This window comes from Bos grunniens, chromosome 16 (genome assembly GCF_055505025.1).
Source record: "Bos grunniens cultivar Pamir isolate PY7600 chromosome 16, Bosgru_T2T1.0, whole genome shotgun sequence".
NCBI lineage: Eukaryota > Metazoa > Chordata > Mammalia > Artiodactyla > Bovidae > Bos > Bos grunniens.
Window position 1 is genome coordinate 48288000 of NC_141180.1, and position 27144 is coordinate 48315143.

At 43.7% G+C, this 27144-nt stretch overlaps 1 protein-coding gene across 1 annotated transcript; it reads left to right on the top strand.

Moving 5' to 3' along the window:
* On the top strand, nt 1-26860 carry SPMIP3 (sperm microtubule inner protein 3). Its single transcript, XM_086344923.1, is given in 5 exon segments — nt 1-56; nt 9184-9279; nt 15950-16122; nt 26744-26825; nt 26827-26860. Coding segments are annotated over 5 exon segments (441 nt in total).
* Nucleotides 26861-27144: the final 284 nt, after the last annotated feature.

Consider the following 27144-nt stretch of genomic DNA (forward strand, 5'->3'; position numbering starts at 1 on the left):
ATGACTGCCATCCGGCTACGAGAATTTATTGACCGCCGCCCAGCAATCCCACCCAGGTAATGGTCTTCCAAATGCAGACACCTCCAGAGCTGCAGCACGGAAGACAGACTCCTGGGAGGCTAGAATTATTCGTCCTGCTGCTTGCTCCCTGATTTAGAGATAACTGCTGCCAGAGGTTCTACTGAAGTTTCTTTGGGTTTAGAAAAAGCTGTTTAAGAAAAAAAAATCCAACATTTATGGCAGCATCTAAGCAAACTGGCAACTCCAAATTTTAGTATTTAGTTATTTTCCACAATGTTTAGTCATCAAAGATATGTCCTTTTGCTTCCAGAAATCACTGAAGGAGGAAGGGAAGGATGCTTTGTTCTTAAAAAGATGTTCTTTCTCTAAAAAGAGTCCTATTTTAGAGAAAGTATCGTCCCTATCCTTCCTTCCCTGAAATGCACATGCAGAGGAAAGCAGGGTGGAGAGAAAGGGGTGGGTTCCAGAATTACTTGATTTCTGCCTCCTCACATGCCCTTGGCTTTCCGTGGGTGTGTTTGAGATTTTTGCCCACCACTGTCGGGCCTGTTTAATTGTGGTCTCATCTCCCGGGGAAAATGGAGACAATCCTCCATTGGCTGCTGCCGCCTGGAGCTAAATGGAACCAAGTCAGAATCACTGGACCTGACTTAGGGCAGCCCTTGGGGAGCTGGAGGGTTGGGGTGGAACACAGTGCAGAAGGCACCGGGCCGCTGATATCCTCAGGCTGGGCTGCATTCAGCTCTCTTGGGCTCATCCATCAGAGAGGCACAGTGTGCCTGCACTAGACTGGGGCCCCCACTCGCCACTTGAGTGCTCCCTGTGGGGCAGGTCTCTGTCTATTTTGTGTCTCTCCTGCCTTGCAACAGAGTGGACCAGTCCATCAGCAGGGTCCTCAATTCTGCCTCTAGGGTGTATCTCCATCTGACTGTTTTTCTTCATCTCCACAGCCACCACTTGGTCCAGACCACCACTGCCTCTCTCCTGTTCCCCTACAACGATGGCCACTCTGGTCCTCCTCCAATCCATTCTCCAGAGAGAACCCCATAAAATATAAATGGGATCAGAGCCTTCCATTGCATAAAACCGTGCAATCTGGGACCTCTCTTGTGGTCCAGTGGTTGAGAACCCACCTTCCAACGCAGCAGACACAGATTTTATCCCTGGTCAGAGAACTAGGATCCCACGTGCTGGGGGCAACTAAGTTTGAACTCCACAACTAGGGATCCTAAGTGCCGCAACAGAGACCTAGCACAGTCAAAAAACAAAACAAAACCAAACCCTGCAATTATTGCATTTTGCATGAAGCCTCAACACTTGCCAGGGCCTGCAGAGCCCTACATAAACAGACCCTGCTGATCTCTCCAACCTCCTCTTAACCTCAGCCCCATGATCTTTCTTGTTGCTTCAGGAGGCCCACACTCTTTGATGTCTCAGGGTTTTGGGACATGTTCCTTTCCCCTGCATCACTGCCTTCTGGACTCTCTGCTACTCTTCTTACTCGGTTCAACCAGCCCGATTTCACTCAGCATGTCTCCACTGTTATCAGCTGCTCAGTGAGCAGAAGGTGGTACCATCCAGGCTGGGGGAGGTCTCTTCCTTTCACCGACCTCATCACCTCTGTTAGTTCTCCTTCTCACACCGTTTTTGGTTTCCTGTATGACTCCCATCATAACTTTCAGGTATTTTCTGTTTCTTTATTTCCTGTCTAGATCACCCACTGGATTAATAGTTAACACTTTTACAGCCCTTAATATGTGGCAGGCACTGTTCCAAGTATATATCAACTCATTTAATCTTCACAGTGACTGGGAGGAAATTGAGGCAAGGAGTGGTTAAGTGACTGTCCTGAGATTCCACCATAGTGAACTAGCAGAAGGAGGATTTGAACCCGCTAGTCTGGAGCCAACATCTGCGCTCTTGGTCACTGCCCTTGACATCCCCAGGTCAGCCCCCAGGGCGGGGCTTGTTTCACTGGCCACTCTGCCTAGCAGACTGCCACACTTGGTAGGAGCTCTGTGTACCTTTGTCGGAAAACTGAAAATGAATGAATCAGTGAGAAAAACTCATTCTGGCATGTGTTTGAGGTTTGGCCTCCTGGTGATTGACAGTATCCACAGAAGGTCTGCCCTCTGCTGCTCCTCTCTGTAAGCATTTACCCAATTAATTCATCCTTAAATGCCTAACCCTTGGGCTATAGTAGGGAAAACTGAATTACAAACCAGTAGGGGCACCTCATAAAGTTAAATATTAAGTGATTCACAAGGAGTAGTAACCACACATTAGATACAAATTATCTTAGCCTTGTCACGCAGGGGCAGGGCTGAGCATTGTGTTGACTTGCGGGGCCTAGGATGCTCCTGGAAAGATCACTTAGGTTGGATTAAACTCACTGTGGTGTGCAAAAGACAAAGAATTTGTTTTGGGCTTAAATGAATATTAAAAACATCAACTGAAATGATCTCTGAGACATCAAGGGGCAGCTGTGAAGATCAGATCATCCTGCCTTGAATGATAGATGGCAACAGCAATGGGATACTTCAGTCACCGAGGACGTTCACACGTCTTGTTGACTTTCATGTAGTCATTAACAGAGATAGCATCATCCCCACTTTATTTATTTTTATAATTTTTTAAAATTTCATTTATCTATTTATTATTGGCTGTGCTGGGGGTTTGTTGCTATGCAGGCTTTTCTCTAGCTGTGGCAAGCGGGGGCTACTTGCTCGTTGTGGTGCCCAGACTTCTCATTACCATGGCTTGTTATGTTGCAGAGCGTGGGCTCTAGGGCGCGGGGGCTCAGTAGTTGTGGTTCCCGGGCTCTAGAGCCTGTGGTTCCACAGGCTCACTAGTTGTAGCACGCTTAGCTGCTCTGCAGCATGTGCGATCTCTCCAGATCAGGGACCACACCTGTGCTTCCTGCATTGGCAAGTGGATTCTTTACGACTGAGCCACCAGGGAAGCCCTCCCCACCCCATTTTATTGATGAGGAAACTGAGGCTCCCTCTTCCTTGAGGAGATTTGTGAAGCTAGTAGAGTCTGGGGAATGAAAGCATGAGGATGCGGGAATGGTGGCCTCCCATCTCTGTACTTATCGGCTCCTGTCCTTAGTAAGAGACTCATTCCCCCTGAGCCTTTGTTCCCTGACTGGTGCAGCACTTACCCTCACTCTATATGATTAGGCCTGAGGAGGGTTTTCCTTGCCTGATCATGAACTCTCAGGTGGAAAGACAGTGTTTCTCATCACTGCAGCCCTGGCATCTAGCACACTTCAGAGCCTGCAGTAAGCACTGTTTTTATTCAACCGAAAGCAGCCTCCAGTTACACTGCTGGATCTACTTCTCTTCCTATTGCTTTGGTACAGGACATCCACTTCCTGTCTGCCCACAGTGAATCACAGAGTTCACACAAAAGTACGCTGAACTCTTCTGAAAAAGAAGTCATCGCACAAACACAGAGATGACTCTGGATGTGATCTGGAGTTCAGAGAACTGGGTTTGACTCATGCCTCTGGCATTTATCAGCTGGGTGTTATTTAGAAAGCCCACTTAACCTCTGTGAGCCTTGGTCTCCTTTTCTATAACAGGGTGTTAACAATGTTTACCTAGCAACAGGACTGCGAGAGTTAGATGAGATCATCTCTGCGAAGCTTTGTAACGATGAGGCCCAGCACAGACACAGGGCTGCACCATCTCAGTGGCCCGGGCTGCCTCAGGTCCCAGAGGGATCCTCCCCTTTGGGTGTTGAGTTCTGCCTGCGGGGAAGCCCAGATCCTGCTCTGGTTACATTCACCCTCCCAGGGAACAGGTTTGCTCTTGTCTAGACTGAATGTGTAACCTCAAAGAGCCAAGCTGTCAGGGACTGGTAAATACTGTGCCCGGACTCCTACTCCCACCCAGGGAGGAGAAAAGGCCTTTCTACAGCTGACTCAACAATCTTACAAGCCAAGTCAATAAAGTGGGTCTGAGCAGAGTCCAGGGCAGGGCTCCCAGACCATTCCTACTCATTAATCGATTTTTTCCTCACCCCCAGCCCCTCCTCAGAAGAGGCCAGGTACTGTGCAGCCTCTGGGAGGACTGACTGCCAGGCCAGACCAGGCATTATCTTTTAGGACATAAAAATTCTCTTCCAAACCACTGACATGTTACCACATTCATCTAGAGCTTTCTCCTCTCTGAGGTGAAGGCCACGTGGGGGAACTTGGAAAGTACCCAAAGAGTTGGAAGAAAAGCATACCACACCTTCATTCCTCAAACCTCTCCACGACCTCACCCAGCCCTGCCTCCAACACCCACCTGCTTACACATTTTCCTACTCTCTCCACTTCAAAAGCTACCCAGACAGGGACTTCCCTGGGGGTCTGGTGATTAAGACTCTCCGCTTCCACTGCAGGAGCTGCAGGTGGGATCCTTGGTCAGGGTATTAAGATCCCACATGCCACGTGTTGCAGCCAAAATAAAACAAATTAAAAAAATAAAAAAGCTACCCAGGGAGACTCCCAAGGGACTTGGGGTGGGCACGTTACCTGGTGCTGGTGAGGGGCTTCTCCAGTCTTAGACGGCTTGTACAGACCGTTTCTAGGAGCAGGGCTTAGGCTGCTCACCCGGACTCATGCCAGGGAAGAACCCAGAGTCAAAACACAGCCTAGTGCAAATGGTATAGCAACCGTGAGAAATCAGTGTTGTTCTGGAACTCCAGGTGGATGCTTCACAGAGCATCCAATGAGATAATCTTCCCAAGGTGGGGCTTGAAAACTGGACAGGCACCTAAGAAATCTGTGTCTCCCACTCCCATGCCCTCAGGAATGTCATTTGTTCCCTATTATTGTGCCAGTTCCTCTTTCTTCTTGTGACTTAATCCCCTGCTGTTATTTACTGTTCAGGGCTCAGTCATATTATCCCAGCCACTGGGCAGGCCCAGACAGACTGTGGTTTTTCTGCAAATCAGAGCTCCCTGAGGTCCTGTTTGCATAGACAGGCAGACCCGCCCTGCTGACAGCACTTGGCCTTTTGCACCAGCCAGACAGCAAAGTCCCCACTGGCCTTCACACACTCCACTCTGATCACAACTCTGTCCGAGAGTTGGGTTCTATCATTCCCTCACCTGGAATCTCTTCCCTCTCCTACTGACTTGCTCAAACCCTAGACAGCCCTCCCTCTTTGGTGCCCCAATGACCCTTTATTCAGGTCATGATTTCAGCACATAAAGAGCGTGATGAGGACAAGGACTGCTTTTGATTCAGCTCTGTATCTGTAGAACCTAGTAATGTGCAGGGCACACTGTTGTCGTTATTCAGTCGCCTAGTCATGTCTGACTCTTTGCAACCCCATGGACTGCAGTATGCCAGGCCTCCCAGTCCCTCACCATTTCCCGAAGTTTGTCCAAGTTCATGTCCACTGCACGGTGATGCCATCCAGCCATCTCATCCTCTTCCGCCCACTTTTCCTTCTGCCCTCAGTCTTTCCCAGCATCAGGGACTTTTCCAATGTGTCAGTTGTTTGCATCAGATGACCAAAATACTGGAACTTCAGCTTCAGCATCAGTCCTTCCAACGAACATTCAGGGTTGATTTCCCTTAAGACTGACTGGTTCGATCTCCTTGCTCTCCAAGGGACTCTCAAGAGCCTTCTCCAGCACCACAGTTTGAAGGCATCAATTCTTTGTTGCTCTGCCTTCTTTACCGTCCTGCTCTTACAAACATCTGTGACCACTGGGAAGACCATACCTTGACTATATGGACCTTTGTCGGCAGAGTTATGTCTCTGCTTTTCAACACACTGTGTAGGTTTGTCATAGCTTTCCTGCCAAGAAGCAATCGTCTTCTGATTTCATGGCTGCGGTCACCGTCTGCAGTGATTTTAGAGCCCTAGAATAAGGTATCTGTCAGTACTTCCACTTGTATTCACCATGAAGTAACGGGGCCAGATGCCATGATCTTAATTTTTTATTTATTTTTTTTAAATTTTTTTAAATTTTATTTTATTTTTAAACTTTACATAATTGTATTAGTTTTGCCAAATATCAAAATGAAGATCTTAGTTTTTTAATATTTAGTTTTAAGCCAGCTCTTTCACTCCCCTCCCTCACCGTCATTAAGAGGCTCTTTAGTTTCTCTTTGCTTTCTGCATTGGAGTGGTATCATCCACATATCTGAGGTTGTTGATGTTTCTCCCGCCTGTCTTGATTCCTGCTTGTAACTCATCCAGAGCAGCATTTTCCACGATGTGCTCAGCATATAGGTTAAACAAGCAGGGTGACAGCAGACAGCCCTGTCATACTCCTTTCTCAATATTGAACTATTGAACTAATCATTTGTTCCATACAGGGTTCTAACTGTTACTTCTTGACCTGTGTACAGGTTTCTCAGGAGACAGGGAAGATGGTCTGGTATTTCCATCACTTCCATCAAAGGTTTTGGCATAGTTGATGAAACAGAGGTAGATGTTTTTCTGGATTTCCCTAGCTTTCTCTATGATTCAGCAAATGTTGATCTCTGGTTTCTCTTTCTTTTCTAAGCCCAGCTTGGACATCAGGAAGTTCTGGGTTCACATAATGCTAAAGCCTAGAATACAAGATTTTTAAGCATGACCTTACTAGCATGGGAGATGAGTGCAATTGTGTGATGGTTAGCACATTCTGTGCTACCACCCTTCTTGGGAATTGGGTTGAGGATTGACCTTGTCCAGTCCTGTGGCCACTGCTGGGTCTTCCAGATTTGCTGACATATTGAATGCAACACCTTGATGGCATCGTCCTTTAGGGTTTTGAATAGTTCTATTAGAATTCCATTGTATCCACTAGATTTATTAACACTAGTACTTCCTAATGGAGAAGGCAATGGCATCCCACTCCAGTACTCTTGCCTGGAAAATCCCATGGACGGAGGAGCCTGGTAGGCTGCAGTCCATGAGGTCGCTAGAGTCGGACACGACTGAGTGACTTCACTTTCACTTTTCACTTTCATGCATTGGAGGAGGAAATGGCAACCCACTCCAGTGTTCTTGCCTGGAGAATCCCAGGGACGGCAGAGCCTGGTGGGCTGCCATCTATGGGGTCGCACAGAGTCAGACACGACTGAAGCGACTTAGCAGCAGCAGCAGCAGCAGTACTTCCTAAGGCCCACTTGATTTTGCTCTCCAGAAAGTCTGGCTATGGGTGACTGACCACACCATTGTAGTAATCTGGTTCATTAAGATCTTTTTTGTACAGTTCTTCCATGTGTTCTTTCCATCTCTTCTTGATCTCTTCAGCATCTACTAGGTCTCTACCATTTCTGGGCGAAGTGTTCCCTTGATATCCAATTTTCCTGAAGAAATCTCTAGTCTTTCCCCTTTTGCTGTTTTCTTCTAGTTTTATGCACTGTTTGTTGAAGAAGGCCTTCTTATCTCTGTGCTATTCTTTGGAACTCTGCGTTTAGTTGGATATACCTTTTCCTTTCTCCCTTGCTTTTTGCTTCTCTTATTTCTTTGGCTATTTGTAAAGCCTCCTCAGATAACCACTTTGCCTTCTTGGTTTTCTTTTCCTTTGGGATGGTTTTTTTTGCTGTAGTATACATTATGCATAGTTAATAAATTCTGGTCAAACTGGAGGCATAGCTTAAGTTTCCATTCATCATTCAACACGTACTTGATGAGCTACTCCATGCAAAACTATGTACTACCTTCTACTGACTCTTCTTGAATTCTTACGGCACCTACTGAGTAAGAACCTATGGAAGGTCCCCAAAGACCCCAAATACCACAAACTCTACGGTCGTCATCTCAAGAAGGCTCCCTTTCCTGCCTTCTGTCTCCTGGTGAGTGGCAGCCTGTTTCCCAGCATCTGAAGCCTTGTCTTGATGTCCTCCTTCTTTTTCATCCTCAACCCTCTCTCCTAGCAGTCATCTTAGTCAGGCCTCTCCTCCCCAAGTGAACTTTCCACCACAGAGTTCAAAGCTTCCCTACGTCCCACATACATTACTATGATTACCTCCTGACCAATCTTTGTACCTCTAGTCAGATCGTCTTCAGATTTGTTTTCCACATTGCCACCAGCAGAATCTCTCTTCAACAAAAATTGCATTCATCATGGATTTTCTTTAAAATCCTACAAAGATTCCCTATTACCTATATCAATGGTTCTCAGTTTTTCAGATGACACACTCCCTTGGTTTATAATAAATATTTCGTAATGACTCTGATACTCTCCTGAAATAAAATCTGTAAATAACATAATACAACTACATATAGTTTTAAGATGTCAGTATAATGCTGTAGGGCTTCTCTGGTGGCTCAGTGGTGAAGAATCCACTTGCCAATGCAGGAGACACAGATTTGATCCCTGGGTTGGGAAGATCCTCTGGAGGAGAAAATGGGAACCCACTCCAGTACTCTTGCCTGGGAAATCCCATGGACAGAGGAGCCTGGTGAGCTACAGTGCATGGGGTCAAAAAAGAGTTGGATACAACTTAGCAACTAAACAACAGCAACATAATGCTAGAACTATCATCTGAAAGAAAAGTAATTAATTATAAAGAAGATGTATTTCAAAATGTGAGATCTGGGCACCATGAGCCCTCGACTTCTCCTGACACTGCTGTGTTTCAGCTGCGTACACCCAGCTCATCTCACGCCCCAGAAGCTTTCCCCCCACTCTCCACCTTACTCACTTATGCTTGTGCTTCCGAACATCCTCACAGCCCAAGCCTCCCAGGCAAGGCTGGAACCCCTCCTCCAGGCTTACAAGTAACTTGTGCTTTGACCTTCACAGTGCTGCTTCATTTTTAGCCCCTATATATTTAATTATAAGAGTTTCTCTTTAAACACTGTGAAAGTTCATAAAAATATCAAAAGTAGAAAAAAATAGTATAGAGAATCTCCATTTATCCATTTCCATCTTTCAATAATTATCAACATTTGCCCCACTGGCCTTATATATTCTCTTATTTTTTTCTTGATATTTTGAAACTAATACCTGACAAGTCAAATATTTCTTTATGAATCCTGAAAATTGGATAACAAAAGATACTCCTATCAAAAGATTCCAAGGATTTTAGGACCTTTGTGCCAGGAACTGAGGATAGAGACTGAATATATTTTTTTACCATACCACAACTGGTTTTCCTCTGTAAAGAGCTAATAATATTAATTCCTTTTGTCTCACTCTCCTTCCTGTCCCCACTAGTATATTCATTGTTCACCAAGGAAAGGATCTCCGTGGTTATTACACTGGGCAGCTGGCAAGAGTCCATTATGATTATAGTGTGAAGAGATCTCCCAGGTAAGACACTTTCCTAAATCTTAATGTACTAAAGTTAGGCTAATAAATGAAAAACTGGGAATCACAATTTGCAATGATAATAACAATAATAATTATTATTTAATGCATGGAAAAATTTGGAAGGAAATACACCAAACTGTTAACACTGGTTTTTCATGAATAGTGAGATTATTGATATTTGTATTTCATTTTTTATCTTTTTCTTTATTTTCCAGATTTTTCTATGATGAACATATATTACTTTTATAATTAGCAATAAATATAAAATTATTTAAATCATCAAAGGAATGTAAGAAATACCATTAGTTTAACATTTTAACTCAATCAAATAACTTAATCTTCCTGACATTCATTTTCCTTCTCAATAAAGTCACAAATTTGGCCTAACCAGTTTCTGCCTTTCTGCAGTGATTTTAACAGAAAGGGGAAAAAAGCAGGCACTTCAATGCTATTTTCTAGTTTGGGGAGGCTGTTCAGTTCAGTTTCATTCAGTCGCTCATTTGTGTCTGACTCTTTGCGACCCCATGAACCACAGCACACAAGGCTTTCCTGTCCATCACCAACTCCCAGAGTTTACCCAAACTCGTGTCCATCGAGTCGGTGATCCATCTAACCATCTCATCCTCTGTCATCCCCTTCTCTTCCTGCCCTCAATCTTTCCCAGCATCAGGGTCTTTTCAAATGATTCAGCTCTTCACATCAGGTGGCCAAAGTATTGGAGTTTCAGCTTCAGCATCAGTCCTTCCAATGAACACCCAGGACTGATCTCCTTCAGAATGGACTGGTTGGATCTCCTTGCAGTCCAAGGGACTCTCAAGAGTCTTCTCCAATACCACAGTTCCAAAGCATCAATTCTTCGGTGCTCAGCTTTCTTCACAGTCCAACTCTCACATCCATACATGACTACTGGAAAAACCATAGCCTTGACTAGACAGACCTTTGTTGACAAAGTAATGTCTCTGTTTTTTAATATGCTGTCTAGGTTGGTCATAACTTTCCTTGCAAGGAGTAAGTGTCTTTTAATTTCATGGCTGCAGTCACCATCTACAATGATTTTGGAGCCCCCCCCCCCACAACTAAAGTCAGCCACTGTTTCCACTGTTTCCCCATCTATTTCCCATGAAGTGATGGGACCAGATGCCATGACCTTCGTTTTCTGAATGTTGAGCTTTAAGCCAACTTTTTCACTCTCCTCTTTCACTTTCATCAAGAGGCTTTTTAGTTCCTCTTCACTTTCTGCCAGAAGGGTGGTGTCATCTGCGTATCTGAGGTTATTGATATTTCTCCTGGCAATCTTGATTCCAGCTTTTGCTTCTTCCAGCCCAGCGTTTCTCATGATGTACTCTGCATATAAGTTAAATAAGCACAGTGAAAATATACAGCCCCGATGTACTCCTTTTCCTATTTGGAACCAGTCTATTGTTCCATGTCCAATTCTAACTGTTGCTTCCTGACCTGCATACAGATTTCTCAGGAGGCAGGTCAGGTGGTCTGGTATTCCCACCTCTTTCAGAATTTTCCACAATTTATTGTGATCCACACAGTCAAAGGCTTTGGCATAGTCAGTAAAGCAGAAATAGATGTTTTTCTGGAGCTCTCTTGCTTTTTCAATGATCCAGTTAGAAACATCAATTTGAATAACTTATGAAATATTTGATTTTAGGCAGTTTTCATCCATTCTGAATATCAGTAGGCTTACCTGTTAAATAAAATAATTGATGTAAAATTCCAGAACATAGTAAGCACTCAAAATGTGATTGCTATTATTTTGAGTTCATCATCATAGTGTATTTTAGGAACTACTTTTCTTCTCTTAATTACCTTTGACATAGTCAACTCCTGATTATTCTTCAAGTAAAGAAAAGGGAGCCATAGCAACGACAGAATAGCACACAGACTAAACTTAATAGATGACCAAACTGGAAGTAGCTTTAGCTTTTTAAATTCTGATTCTATCTGATAAATAAGATGTAGCCAGAGAAATGACATGACTTGCCTGACATGTAGCTGGTTGGTGTAAAAGCTGAATTGTGAATTGATCCACACTTTCTGATTCCCAGTTCAAGGTTCTTTGTTCTAATTCAAATACATTCTTATATCAAAATCTTGGTAGGAGCATGATCTCTGCCAGAGCATAAACAAGGAAGGAAACAACTGAAACCCTCTTCCAGAAGCCAGCTCCACAGGGCACTCTCCACACATGTTCTGTGGACTCTGACCGTTCCCTCAGCTGCATTATCTGCCCCTCCTGCTACCACAGAACGCTCAGGCAAAGGGAACCTTGACTCTGACAAGACTTGAGCCTGCCTAAGATTAGTCTTAGGGAAAAACTTAGTCAATGTTTTGTCAACCAATGACTTTATTAAACTTCTGGTTAAGAATAAGGAAAAGACAAGCGAAACCAAAACAGACAAACAAGACAGGAAATCATGCAATTATTAGGACCAGGCCTAACTTCTTTATACTCATAATTTAAACAGACAGATGCCTATGGCTTACCTTCCCCAGATATATTCTCCCACCAATGTGATATTTTCAGAATTAGAGTCCCCCTTTTGAGTAAAAGTCTTGTCTCCAGAACACCATCAGTATTCTTGAAAATGGAGATGATTCTGGTTCCATAGAAACATCCAGGACAAAGTCAGAATAGGCTGCCAGTCTAGGAGGGGTGGGTGTAGGAGCACTCACCAGGATCCGGTTCGGGAGCCATCCATGGCTGTCAATGGCATAGAAGTGACCAGATGACAGTAACAGGCAGAACACAAACTCACAAGAGACTGATCCATTCATCAGAAGGCAAATGTTTTGCTTCACAGCAGGAGACAAGCTTTCATAGGAAAAGAAGTGCTCCCACCCACCATGTAAGGGACCCATTTTCTAGGACCAAGAACCTTTTAAGCACAAAACAAAAGCAAGTAGAGGTGGGAAGGAATTCTTGGTGCTTCTCCACACCTGTCTTCAACAGAACATCTCCGGCCCATCCAGCATTGCTCCGCTGTCCAGTACCACACACAGAGTCAGAGTCTTGCTCTTTCTTTTCCTGAACTTCAGGCAGAGGCATCCCATTTCTGCTAACAGACTCTCCTCTTTAAAGAAGGCACATCACAATCAAGTTTTACCCAAGTATATAAACATAATCCATTATGATTAAATAGTGTCAGTCACCCGTTTCAGTGTGATTAATCACGGTTATACAATCAAGTAAGATGACATCCTACTCAAAATGATTGGATTAGGATGTTCTTAAATCTCACCCAAGATTTAATCTTTTTCACATCTCTAGTAGCTCACCTTCTCTACTTTACAGTACAAAAATACACGTGTTCATTAGAACATTTGAAAACACTGATAATCAAAATTTTTTTTAATTATCCATAATGCCATTACCCAGAGATAGATAACATGTAAAATCCTCCAGATTTACACAAAATAGAATGAGATGGTATTTTGAAACCCTTTTTTGCCCAGTTTTATTGAGATATAGTTTATATATAACATTTTATTAGTTTAAGGTATGCAGCATAGTGATTTTGTATATGTTGTTGTTGCTGTTCAGTTGTTAAGTTGTGTCCAAACTTTTGGGACCCCATGGACTGCAGCCCGCCAGGTTCCTCTGTCCATGGGATTCTCCAGGCCAGAATACTGGAGTGGGTGGCCACTTGCTTCTTCACTTTCCAACCCAAGAATTGAACCCTCATCTCCTGCATTCGCAGGCTGATTCTTTACAGCTGAGCCACCAGGGAAGCCTGTACATATTGCAAAATGATTACTATGTTTATAAATATCCATCATCTCATATAGTTACAATTTTTTTCTTGTGGTAAGAACTTTTGAGGTCTATCTCTCTTAGCAACTTTCAAATATACAATATAGCATTGTTGACTATAGTCACCATGCAGTACATTACGTTCCCAGAACTTATTTATTTTATATCTGTAAGTTTGTATCTTTTGACCATTTTCATCCATTTCCTCCAGGCCCCAAACCTCACCTCTGGCAATCACTATGCTATTTTCTGTTTTTATGAGTTCAGTTTTTTTAGATTCCACATAATAGTGAGATCATACGGTATTTGTCTTTCTTTGCCTCTTAGCATAATGTCCTCAAGGCTCGTCTGTATTGTCACAAATGGCAGGCTATTCATCTTTTTTAGGCTGAATAGTATTTCATAGTATATACATTTCACACATTTTTTTCCATTTATTCATCAATGGACATTTAGATTATTTCAATGTCTTGGCCATTGTAAATAATGCTGTAGTGAAGATGGGAGAGCAGTTATCTTTTTTGAGATGGTGATTTTGTTTCCTTTGGATAAACACACAGAAGTGGAATTGCTGGATCATATGGTAGTTCTATTTTTAGTTTTTTTTTTTTTTTTTGAGGAATCTCCATACAGCTTTCCATAGTTGATGTAACCAATTTACATTCCCATCAACAGTGCATGATGACTTTTTTTTCTCCACATCCTTGCTACTACCTGTCATTTTTAGTTTTTTTGATGATAGCCTTTATGACAGGTATGAGGTGATATCTTATTGTGGTTTTGACTTGCATTTGACTGTGTGGATCATAATAAACTGTGGAAAATTCTGAAAGAGATGGGAATACCAGACCACCTGATCTGCCTCTTGAGAAATTTGTATGCAGGTCAGGAAGCAACAGTTAGAACTGGACATGGAACAACAGACTGGTTCCAAATAGGAAAAGGAGTACATCAAGGCTGTATATTGTCACCCTGATTATTTAACTTATATGCAGAGTACATCATGAGAAATGCTGGGCCAGAAGAAGCACAAGCTGGAATCAAGATTGTCGGGAGAAATATCAATAACCTCAGATATGCAGATGACACCACCCTTCTGGCAGAAAGTGAAGAGAAACTAAAAAGCCTCTTGATGGAAGTAAAAGTGGAGAGTGAAAAAGTTGGCTTAAAACTCAACATTCAGAAAATGAAGATCATGGCATCTGGTCCCATCACTTAATGGAAAATAGATGGGAAAACAATGGAAACAGTGTCAGACTTTATTTTTTTGGGCTCCAAAATCACTGCAGATGGTGACTGCAGCCATGAAATTAAAAGACACTTACTCCTTGAAAGAAAAGTTATGACCAACCTAGATAGCATTTCAAAAGCAGAGACATTACTTTGCCAACAAATGTCCATCTAGTCAAGGCTATGGTTTTTCCAGTGGTCATGTATGGATGTGAGAGTTGGACTGTGAAGAAAGCTGAGCGCCAAAGAATTGATGCTTTTGAACTGTGGTGCTGGAGAAGACTCTTGAGAGTCCCTTGGACTGCAAGGAGATCCAACCAGTCCATTCTGAAGGAGATCAACCCTGGGATTTCTTTGGAAGGAATGATGTTGAAGCTGAAACTCCAGTACTTTGGCCACCTCATGAAAAGAGTTGACTCATTGGAAAAGACTCTGATGCTGGGAGGGATTGGGGGCAGGAGGAGAAGGGGACGACAGAGGATAAGATGGCTGGATGGCATCACTGACTTGATGGATGTGAGTCTGAGTGAACTCCGGGAGTTGGTGATGGACAGGGAGGCCTGGTGTGCTGCGATTCATGGGGTCACAAAGAGTCAGGCACGACTGAGGGACTGAATTGAACTGAACTGAACGATTAGAGACATTACTTTGCCAACAAAGGTCCATCTAGTCAAGGCTACGGTTTTTCCAGCAGTCATGTATGGATGTGAGAGTTGGACTGTGAAGAAGGCTGAGCACCGAAGAATTGATGTTTTTGAACTGTGGTGTTGGAGAAGACTCTTGAGAGTCCCTTGGACTACAAGGAGATCCAACCAGTCCAACCTAAAGGAGATCAGTCCTGGGTGTTCATTGGAAGAACTGATGCTGAAGCTGAAACTCCAATACTTTGGCCACCTCATGCGAAGAGTTGACTCATTGGAAAAGACCCTGATGCTGGGAAGGATTGGGGGCAGGAGGAGAAGGGGACGACAGAGGATGAGATGGCTGGATGGCGTCACCGACTGGATGCACATGAGTTTGAGTGAACTCTGGGAGTTGGTGATGGACAGGGAGGCCTGGCATGCTGTGATACATGGGGTCGCAAAGAGTCGGACATGACTGAGCGAATGCATTGAATTGAACTGAATGATTAGTGATGTTGAGCGCTATGATTAAAGCCTTCAACAAACTGGGCATAAAGGGAACATACTTCAACATAATAAATTCCACATATGACAAGCCCACAGCTCACATTATACTCATCTGGAGGTACAGGAAGGTTATAACCAGTTTCAGGCTAATCAAACACCAATATGCACCATAGTGGTTAGTCTGGTCAAAATAAAGCAGTAGCACCTTGAGGGAACTAAATATGCAAACAAAAATTACACTTCAAAAGGGTACTGGGAAATAACCATGCCAGAACAGATCCAGAGGAAGTTTTGATGCCGGTCACCTTCTGTGACCTGTGATTAGAAAGAAGGAGGGATGCTAAAGGGAAGAACAAGAGTCTGGAATCCTTGAACCGTCTACTGACAAGTTTGCTAGGGCTAACCTTGGAGTTACAGAGTCTTGTCAATACTATCTTGGTAGCCTCCGGGCTACTTTTAGGGAATGGATTTCAGCTGATGAGAAAATGAAATGCTTTTCTTCTACCAGGTGGGCATTTAGCAAGCTGTTTCTATTTTCATTTAGACCTCTCATAGACTTGGACATTCCGTTTAAGAAGAAAAGTCAGTATCAGCCTCAATTAGACCAACAAACTCTCATTCAGTACATCTGTTTTCGAAGATGTTCAAAGCCTGCCGAACCATGGTATAAAGAAACCTCTTACCAAAGAGACTATTCTTTGCCATTTTACAAGACGGGTAAGTTAGATCAAGGGTTCTTACTGTCTGAGAGCAACTCTGCCTGGGCCAAATTTGAGCATCTTCTGTGGGCTTGCTGTCTCAGGGAGCACGTCTGGGACCTGTCACATTGGCAGGGAGGGGTATTCACTTGTGTTTGGTGCAGGAAGAAGAGTTTAGAGAGCTGCCCCTGGGCTACATCCTTCTTTCCTAGCTCCTCATACAGGAGACTTTCAGGCTGAAAATTCATAAATGTCCTTGGTAGATAGCAAGCTCGAGTCTGACCACTCCTTGGAGCCCCTTGTCACTTGACAAATTTGTTATTGTGCCATACTGTTGAGAGGATCTTCCTCCCCTCACTCTATTTTAAATGGATTTACGACAATTATTTAATATTTGCAGGTATGTTTCAAAAATTCTAAGTTCCCTCTGTAGTATTTCTCCATGCTGCAGCCCGTGTGTGAGTGCTGAGGGGCCAAGGCCCCCCACAGATATGACCCTTGGGAGTACATGTGGTTATGACCTTAAACTTGACTGCATTCCTGTAATCACTGACACTTTGGATTTTAGTCACAGTATCCATTGCTCTATTGACAGACTTTCTGAATGAGTAAACCCCAACACTTCTGGGTCTCTTACATGGTGGCAAGCATATATTTGGTCAGAAGGCAATGGCACCCCACTCCAGTACTCTTGCCTGGAAAATCCCGTGGATGGAAGAGCCTGGTGGGCTGCAGCCCATGGGGTCGCTAAGGGTCGGACACGACTGAGTGACTTCACTTTCATTCATTGGAGAAGGAAATGGCACCCCACTCCAGTGTTCTTGCCTGGAGAATCCCAGGGATGGGGGAACCTGGTGGACTGCCGTCTATGGGGTCACACAGAGTCAGACACGACTGAAGCGACTTAGCAGCAGCAGCAGCAACAGCTCTCTGCAGTAAATGCTATTATTTCCCCCACTTTACAGTGACCAAGTTGCAGAGACAGCCCCAAGTCACAGGAAACAGGAGAAGCAAAACCCAGACCCAGGCAATTTCAGACACAGAATTCAGCCCTGGCCCAAGGTCTGTACTGGACCTTTAAGCTATTTTACCTCTGTCACAGCTGAGCATCACTTGTACTACTATCTATTCAACAGTTTTCTTTAAAAAGAGCCACTTTTTTTTTAATCTTAAAATTAAAAATAACAAAACTAGTAAAAGTATGGTGAGAGGAATGGGATGTGGAATGGGAAGAATCTACCCCTCTTTTTTTCTCCCCTGAACAAAGAGCTGCAGCCTGGAGGGAATGACAGAGCAGGGCTGAGACTCAGTCCCAAGGGGACAGGAAAAAATAGCAATTGGGAAGAGCGGGAACCCAGCAGAACCAGGCAGATCTTGGGGAGTGGAGCCAGGCATAGGGGTGGTGATGGATGAAGCTGGGATTGGGGCCAAAGAGTAACAGGGCGAGTTGGGATAAGAAGCTGCAAGCTGGCTAATCTGGGTTCCGGGAGGTGAGAGAAGTTTGGAGCCTGAGAAGAGAGGAAGCTGAGGGGATAGGGAGGAGGGTGAGGGCTGAGATAGGTCATTGGAGAAGGAGGTATGGAGTGGAAGGAATCAGGGGACCTTGGAGGGGTTATATTAAAGAAAGTCAGCTTCGGGTGGAGGACACTACCTGGGGCTGTGGGGTTGGAAAAGAGAAGGGGTGGTTGGGAAGCATCGGTGGGGCTCCCATCCCTGTAGAAGCACTTTTTGGAGGCTGACTGAGTGTGAAATCTCTTTCCTTTGTATGAGGGAATCTAGGTGACCTCTAGTTTCCAAAGGGATGGTAAACACTTTTAAAAGACAATTCCTAATTCTTTCCAAACCTATCGAATCAGGTGAATGCTTAGCAAAGAAAACACCCAGGCTAAGTGCCACGGGAGGAGGTAAAAGGAAGTCCATACTATGATCTCAGCCTCAGGAAGCTCACAGTCTAACTGGGAAGATGAGGCAATGATGAACCTATCAGAGGTTGCTGCTGCTACTGTTGAGTCGCTAAGTCATATCTGACTCTTTGCAACCCCATGGACTGTAGCCCACCGGCCTCTCTGTCCATGGGATTTTCCCAGCAAAAAGACTGGTGTGGGTTGCAATTTCCTTCTCCAGGGGATCTTCCTGACCCAGGGATCAAACCTGAGTCTCCTGCGTTGGCAGGCAGATTCTTTACTGCTGAGCTCCCTAGGAAAAAGTGCCAAGTAGAGGACCAGCAGCTGAAAGATGAGAACACTGGGGCCTGGAGCAGAATGCGCCCGTGGGGACCTAAGCTTGATCTCAATGGATAAGACTTGCAGGTAGCAAAAGAAACAGGGGGACATACCAGAGGCAGTGGATGAGAAGAAGGGGGAGGTTTGTGGTGGGGGGTGGGGTAGGGGAGCAGGGAGGAAGCCCAAGAGGACCAGGCCTGATTGAGCAAGGTAGAACAGAAGTGGGAAGCCAAATGCAGATTGGCAGAGTGGGCAAGAGTGCCTGGAACTGAAGAGGAGCTACAGGAGCCTGCAAAGTTGAATCTGCATAATCAGAGCCGTTATAGGATCAGAGTCAAGAGGGCAACCCAGTCAGCTTCAGAGGACGTTAGCTTAGCATCCTCTGTCTGATGATTAGCTTAGCATCAGTCTGTCGGACTGCTTAACTCAGGCAGGAGAAGACACAGCCAGCAGGTGAGAAGAGCAGCTGGGAGGCGGTGGCAGAACCATGGATGGAGCAGTGTGAGGCAGTGAGCAGAATTCAGGCCTTAGAGTGCTACAGGCCTGGCACATTCTAGCTGTGTGGTGTCGGGCAGGACACTCGACTTTTCTGAAACTTTCTGTCTATAAAATAGAGATCAGAGTCCGCATTTTAGGATAATTGCTAAAATTTAAAATATTTGTCACGTGCCCAAAGTGCGCTAAGTGACTTACTCATATGCGTGTCACGCTTACCGTTGCAATGAGTCGTATTGTCCCCACAAAGTAGGTATTTTTACCAACTCCGTTTAGCAGAAGAGGAAACAGAGGCTCAGAGACTTAAAAACCTGTTCAAGCAAGCAACTGCTAAGTCATCAGTCTGGGTCATATGCAGAGGTGTCACACTCCCAAAACTGGCTCTTAAATTGAACTGAGCAAGTTTCATGAGAAATGGGAAGAAGACTCATATGGCAGAGCCTCAGGAGAGAGAAAAGACAGTACCAAATGAAGAATTCACAGGAGAGCAATTAAAGCTAATTGCACAGTGTCCCACTTGTACTGCAAGATTGTTAAAGCCTCTGATAGAAATATGGAAAATATGGTACTTGAAAGTGTGGCCTAGGATCATTCCCTGCTTAATGAGGTTTGAAGCCTGACCGATTCAAGAGATAATTTACGTTGAAATATTCAGGGCTCCGTTTATCACTCATGGGGTGTGTATGTTAGTTTTCTATTGTGGAATAACAAATCATTCCAAAACCCAGTGACCTAAAACATCAATAATGATGATTTTTATAACTACCTCTCATCATTTCAGTGGGTTAGGGTTTGAGAACTCAGGTGGGCAGTTCTTACTCAGAGTCTCTCTCAAGGTAGCAGTCTATGACAGTGAAAGCTTCATGGTGTGAAGGCTCAACGGGGGCTGGAGGATCCACCCTCCAGCATACAGTGAACTGTATGTTCACTCATACAGTTGTCAAGTATGACGGTTCACATGGTTGTCACAGGCTGGTTGGGGATTGGTGTCTTGATGTCTTTCCATGCTGAGCATCCTGATGGTGTGACAGTTATCTTCCCCTGGAATGAGTAATCTGAGATGAAGGTGGGAACTGCAATGTCTTTTATGACTTAAACTTGAAGGTCATATTACAGTCAGCCCTGAAGCAGTGTGGGAGGGGAGTCAGACCCAAGGGCATGGATACCACCAGAGGGCAAGAATCACTGGGATCCATCTTGGAAGCTGGCAGCCGTAAGATGATTCAGTTACTGGTTGAACACCCAGTACAAACTATCTGTCTACTGGGAATACAGTGATCAGGATAAACAAGACATCTGCTTTCATGGAGCTGATATTCTAATGGGGGATATGGAGCATGAGCTAAGTCACTTCAGTCATGTCTGACTCTTTGCTACCCAATGGACCATAGCTGGCCAGGCTCCTCTGTTCATGGGATTCTCCAGGCAAGAATACTGGAGTGGGTTGCCGTGCCCTCCTCCAGGGGATCTTTCCCACCTAGGGATTGAACCCATTGTCTCTTAAGTCTCCTGCATCGGCAGGCGGCATTTTTGTTTGTTTTACCACTGGCACCACCTGGAAAGCCCATACGGAGCATAACCAAGTAGCTTTTAAAAAGAACTTTAGACTGTAGTAGTGCTGTTAGGCGGAGAAGGCAATGGCTCCCCACTCCAGTACTCCTGCCTGGAAAATCCCATGGACGGAGGAGCCTGGCAGGCTGCAGTCCATGGGGTCGCTGAGGGTCAGACACGACTGAGCGACTTCACTTTCACTTTTCACTTTTATGCATTGGAGAAGGAAATGGCAACCCACTCCAGTGTTCTTGCCTGAAGAATCCCAGGGACAGGGGAGCCTGGTGGGCTGCCATCTATGGGGTCACACAGAGTCGGACACGACTGAAGTGACTTAGCAGCAGCAGCAGTGCTGTTAGGGAAGTAAACAGTGATGAATGTAACCAAGGGAGATTACTTTTAATACTGCAGTCAGGGAATATCTGTATATAATTTTAGCTGAGCCCTGGAAAATAACAATGAATCATATAAACAGCAGTAAGTGCTAAAGCCTGAAAGTTGGAAAGGGCTTGCATGTTTGAGGAACAGAAACGAGGCCAGTGTAGTTCAGTGGATAGTCAGTGAGGGTGAGAGTGGTAAGATGCTTGGATTCTATTCTGAGAACAATGGAAAGACTTGGAATAATTTTGAACAGAGGGGTAGCATATTATTTGGGATTTAAAAAGATCAGTCTGCCTGCTGTTAGAACACTGGAGAGGAAAAAGAGGGAGGGTCTGCAGACCAGTGAGGAAACTGTTTAGTAGTTTAGACCAGAGATGATGGTGGCTTGGACCAGCAGGGCAGACAAAAAGGAATAAATGGGTCCTGGAGATATTTTGGAGCTGACATCAGTTGAACTTGTGATAGATCTGATGTCAAGCATATTTTCATTCGTTCATACATATTCCTTCAGTAACTAATTTGAGGGTATAATTATAGGCCAGTGTGGAAGGTTTTAGCAACACCATGTGAAGCAGAAATAGACCCAAAGTTTCTTCATTCAAGGAGCTTCAATGGGGGAACCAGCATAGAAATAAGCATAAAATCTCACTGGCCATAAGTCTTATGAAGCAGAGTTTATGTGGTGTTATAAGAGCATATAACAGGTCAGAAAAATGATGAGCTGACAGCTGAAAGATGAGCTAAAAGTTAACTAGGCAAGGAATGGGAGAAGAGCTTCACTAGGCACAGTGTGTGCAAAGGCACTGTGGTAAGAGCATGGCATGGTTGAAGAACTAAAAAATAAATGTGTTGGAGCCCAGAGGTCAAGAATGGTGTGGCCAAAGAGATGACAAGGTCAGGGAGGGCTTGGGGACCTCTTTGGTGGTTCAGTGACTGTAACTGCACTCCCATGCAGGGGGCCTGGGTTCAGTCCCTGGTCAAGGAACTAAATCCCACACGATGCCAGTAAGAGTTTGCACGCCTCCACTGAAAATCCCACATGACACTAGGAAGATTGAGTATCTCACTTGCTGCAACTAAGACCCAACGAAGCCAAATAAATAAATACTTAAAAAAAGAACAAGGAGGGCTTTATGAGCCATTTTCAGGTTTGGGGCCTCTAGCTTGACATTACTGGGAAAGTTTTGAAAAGTTTTAAGGGGTTCATGCAGTCACTTCAGTTGTGTCAAACTCTTTGCAACCTGTGGACTGTAGCCCACCAGGCTCCCCTGTCCATGGGATTCTTTAGAAAGAATACTGGAATGGGTTGCCATTTCCTTCTCCAGGGGATTTTCCTGACCCAGGAATCAAACCTGCGTCTCTTATGTCTCCTGCAGTGGCAGGCAGATTCTTACCACTAGGGCCACCTGGGAAGCCCCCAGGTTTTAAGGAGGTGGAGGTGACACAGTTACAATCGCAGTTTGAAAAGATTACTCCAACTATGGAGAAGAAAAAGGGACAGGATGGGGAGTAGACTGGAGCCAAGTTGGAGTAAGAAGGGTCAGGAGATGATTGCAGGGGTTAGGCTGAAGGTTTCCAACTTCAGCTACATCACTTTTAAAAATCCAGATGCCGAGGATATACCCAATACCAATTAAGTCAGAATCTCCTGGTGGGAGGAAGAAGGTCCCAGGCAGCAGTAATTTGTGAAACTCCCCAGATAATTCCTTTGTACAGCCGAGTCGGGAACCAGTGCTTCAGGCAGCTGATGATGGGAGGCAGTGAAACCGACCAGGGTGCTAGGCCTTCCCCAAGCAATAGAAATTGACTAGAGGCCAGACAAGAAATTCAGGCAAGGTTTGTATTGGGGCTCCTGTGCTAGCTGCAGGAGGGAGCAAGAACAAGTAACAGGTTCCCTTGTTTGGTAGATGGTAGAGCTGGTTCCTTATATGGGATGTGAGTAGAGGTGTGCTCAGGGATCAGGCTTAGGTGTTTTGCCCACCTCTTTGGTGGTGGTGTGTGCAGGGGGCATGTGCAGAGCCAAAGCTCCTGAGACGCTCTTTTTGCTTCCAGCTCCTCAAAAGGGGCAGTTGGGGTTTTTGCTCTTTTTGTTTCCCCCAACTGCCTGCATGCAGTTATTTTTAGTCCCTTTTCATTTCTTTGTACTAATATTTTGTTACTGGAGAAGTTTCTCCAGGTGTAAGCATTATAGCACTGAAGTAAAGGGTACCAGGTGCCCAGTCTGTCTACTAGCAGCACAGAATGCATGCGTCCCTGTATGCTAAGTCGCTTCAGTCGTATCCAACTCTATGTGACGCCGTGGACCGTAGCCTGCCAGGCTTTTCTGTCCACAGGATTCTTCAGCAAGAATACTGGAGTAGGTTGCCATGCCCTCCTTCAGAGAATCTTCCCAACCCAAGGATTGAACCCATGTCACCTGCATTGGCAGGTGGGTTCTTTATCACTAGCACTACCTTAAAGGCAGAGGAACCAGAGATCAAATTGCCAGCATCCACTGGATCATCAAAAAAGCAAGCAAGTTCCAGAAAAACATCTACTTCTGCTTTATTGACTATGCCAAAGCCTTTGACTGTGTGGATCACAATAAACTGAGGAAAATTCTGAAAGAGATGGGAATACCAGACCACCTGACCTGCTCCTTGAGAAATCTGTATGCAGGTCAGGAAAGCAACAGTTAGAACTGGACATAAAACAACAGACTGGTTCCAAATAGGGAAAGGAGTACGTCAAGGCTATATATTTGCACTGTGCTTATTTAACTTATATGCAGAGTACATCATGAGAAATGTTGGGGTAGATGAAGCACAAGCTGGAATCAAGATTGCTGGGAGAAATATCAATAACCTCAGATACGCAGATGACACCACCCTTAATGGCAGAAAGCAAAGAAGAACTAAAGAGCCTCTTGATGAAAGTGAAAGAGGAGAGTGAAAAAGTTGGCTTAAAGCTCAACATTCAGAAAACGAAGATCATGGCATCTGGTCCCATCACTTCATGGCAAATAGATGGGGAAACAGTGGAAACAGTCAGACTTTATTTTTGGGGGCTCTAAAATCACTGCAGATGGTGACTGCAGCCATGAAATTAAAAGACTTACTCCTTGGAAGGAAAGTTATGACCAGCCTAGAGAGCATATTAAAAAGCAGAGACATTACTTTGCCAACAAAGGTCCATCTAGCCAAGGCTATGGTTTTTCCAGTGGTCATCTAGGGATGTGAGAGTTGGGCTACAAAGAAAGGTGAGTGCCAAAGAATTGATGCTTTTGAACTGTGGTGTTGGAGAAGACTCTTGAGAGTCCCTTGGACTGCAAGGAGATCCAACCTAAAGGAGATCAGTCCTGGTGTTCATTGGAAGGACTGATGTTGAAGCTGAAACTCCAATATTTTGGCCACCTGATGCGAAGAGCTGACTCATCTGAAAAGACCCTGATGTTGGGAAAGATTGAAGGCAGGAAGAAAAGGGGATGACAGAGGATGAGATGGTTTGATGGCATCACCGACTCAACGAACATGAGTTTGGGTAAACTCTGGGAGTTGGTGATGGACAGGGAGGCCTGGTGTGCTGTAGTCCATGGAGTAGCAAGGAGTTGGAACACGATTGAGCGACTGAACTGAACTGAACCACCTTACTTGGATTTTAGAGATACTTAGGTGGCAATTATTTTATAAACAACTATCAGGCAGGCAAAGAGCTGGTTTGCAAGAGACCTAACAGATAATTATTATGAAGCTGAGCACTGACTGAATCGAGCTTTTGTTTAATTCAAGAAACTGACTCCTTGAAGGAGTATTTGGGGGAAGGCCTTTCACAGAATAAGAGAAAGTACTATTACAGTGTTTATCAAGGTGTAAGACTGTTTTTAAATCTTATCCATTTGGCTAGTCTTTGTCATCAGACTTTAAGGGCCAAGTTCATGTCTAGATTAGCAATTTGCATTTCATGTTTGGTTCTTACCTCTTATTTGGGAACAATTGAAGAACAGATTACATACAGACCATGACAGATTATGGTTATTGATTAAGAAATTCTTCCTCAGTAAAAGTTCTTTCTTAGGACATAAGGGTCCATTTATTTGGGAAATATTTATTAAGTACTGACTATGTGCAAGACACAGTAGAAGAGAAGATTCTGTTCTCAGGGAATTTATAGCCTGGGAGGGTGAGATGGCCCCTCAGATGAAAGTTGCCCTTGTTTTATGCACCTTGGTGCCAAATAATTAAAAAACCTCATTCTTCCGAAATACAATATATTCTTTTAGTAGCAGTGTGACACTTAAGATTCTGACCTTCAGTTTTCTCGCATGCAAAAAGGATAAAAATAATATCTACCTAATAGAATTGAGATACCCATGTAAGTAATTTAGCATCGTGCTTGTACATAACATTAAGAAACCTCCAAAACTGTTAGCTATTACTAATGATCAAAGTCAAACATGTGCCACAATAAATGTTTGTTTTTTAAAAAAAACCTATCTCACTGGGATTAATTTCTAAAACTAGAGCATAAAGTAATAATCATATATAATCAAGGTTATCCTTTAAAATTTCTTAATTGCCCAAAGTGATAATATTAAATAATACTAAGTCATTAAATCATTTGGAATACATGGGATTCTTCAGCAAGTTCATTAAATTTTCTCTGTGGTTCTCAACTAATTTTTCACTTCATTTTTCAGCAATGCATTTCAAAGCAGTCATCACACACAAATCCACATGAACAATAATTTGACTTTGTCAAATGATATAGAAATCTAAAAAATCATTTCAGTTCTTTCCATAATATTCCCCACCCCCAAATTTGTACAGTATATTTCAGACTTGGTAGCACCCACTGTCAGAAGGCATATATACGCACTAAGTGGAATAGCAGGAGAAACCCCCCCAAAATGTTGCTCTGTTCTTAAAACATTTACTGTCAAATTTACCTGGTTAAAAGTACCTAATTCAGCTCCATTATAATTCTCATAACAAAGATCACTAAGGCTATCAAGTAGGATTCCTAACACTTCTAAACATCATTAATATATTTCCCTGGAATACAATGTAATCCTTAAGAAGGTCAGAGTTAATATTTAATACAATAGTAAGCTTTGAGAAGTCATATGGTTACCAACTATGGACAGCATCACATTTAGTTAAATCTGATTTTTAAAATCTTCCAGAGATGGCATTTCCAGCTATATTTCCTGAGTAAATGAAATGTTATTCATTCTTAATATTAAGAAATGTTTATTTCTTTAAATGCTGTTGAAGTGCTATGGAAGGTGGAGAGAACAATGAAAAGATTAGGGACTTTGGGGCCTGACAATCTTGGGTCAAATGTGGGCTCCTCCTCTCTCACAAGCTCTGTAAACTCAGGAAAATTCATTGATCTCTTTGAGGCGGTGAAACTATCAGTGGGCCTCTGAGGATCTGTGAATTTTAGGGTTAACCCTAAGTACAACACCTAACACAGGGAACAGCATGGTGCCTGATAAAGTTTTGTTACACTATCACTGAAACGTTCTAGTCTTGGGTCCATTGGGTGTAGATGCAACGATTGCAGTGTCCAACCCAACTCCTTGAACCCATACCTTTAGATAAGCAGAACTGCTGGTGATTGTAGACAAGGAATATTAAAACATGAGGGCACTCCAATGGGTCTGAATTTAGGGATGGTAACAACTACATTTTGATACAAACATGACACAAAGAGACCTATTAGGGCTTAAAGGGCAAAGCGGGTATCTAGAATTAGAATGTAAGAATACAAATTTAAGCAATTTATTTCGTTTTATTTACATTTAGGAATAATCTAATAACATGCCTCAATCAGAGATTGAACCACAAAAACAACCTTTTGATTAAACCCTTTTGCCCCCACATCTTTTAAATATATTCCTTTGTTTTAAATCTTATAAATCACTGTTATTGCACACAATTGTTGCTGAAAAGACAGTGTGTTAAAACTAAGTAGTCTTAAAATAAATCATTAATTTGTTTTATTTTCCAGATTGGGACCGGAAATTAGCCACAGTTTCATCGAATCCTAGACCACTCAATTCACTGCCAGAGCACTACTGTTGTGAAGGGAGGTGGCTTTGAAAGAAAGCCTTTTAAACTAAAGTAACCATGGCATTTTGAACAAAACATTTGGCATTCTTAAGTGGCTCCTTTAGGCTAAAATAATGGTTAACAGAATTACTTTTCAGTGTGTATCCTGATGGCCACAATCCTAAAAATATTTACATGTTGCAAATTCTCTTCCAATCAGTTGGCCAGCCTAGGGCAGGGAATCAAGATCAGCCTTAAAAGAGTTTGTCACCTGTTCTTAAGGCCCCACTACCAGTCTTGTTGCTAATGTCGCCAAACCATCTCACATTTAGTCCAGTGGTTACATGTGGGACCAGCTAA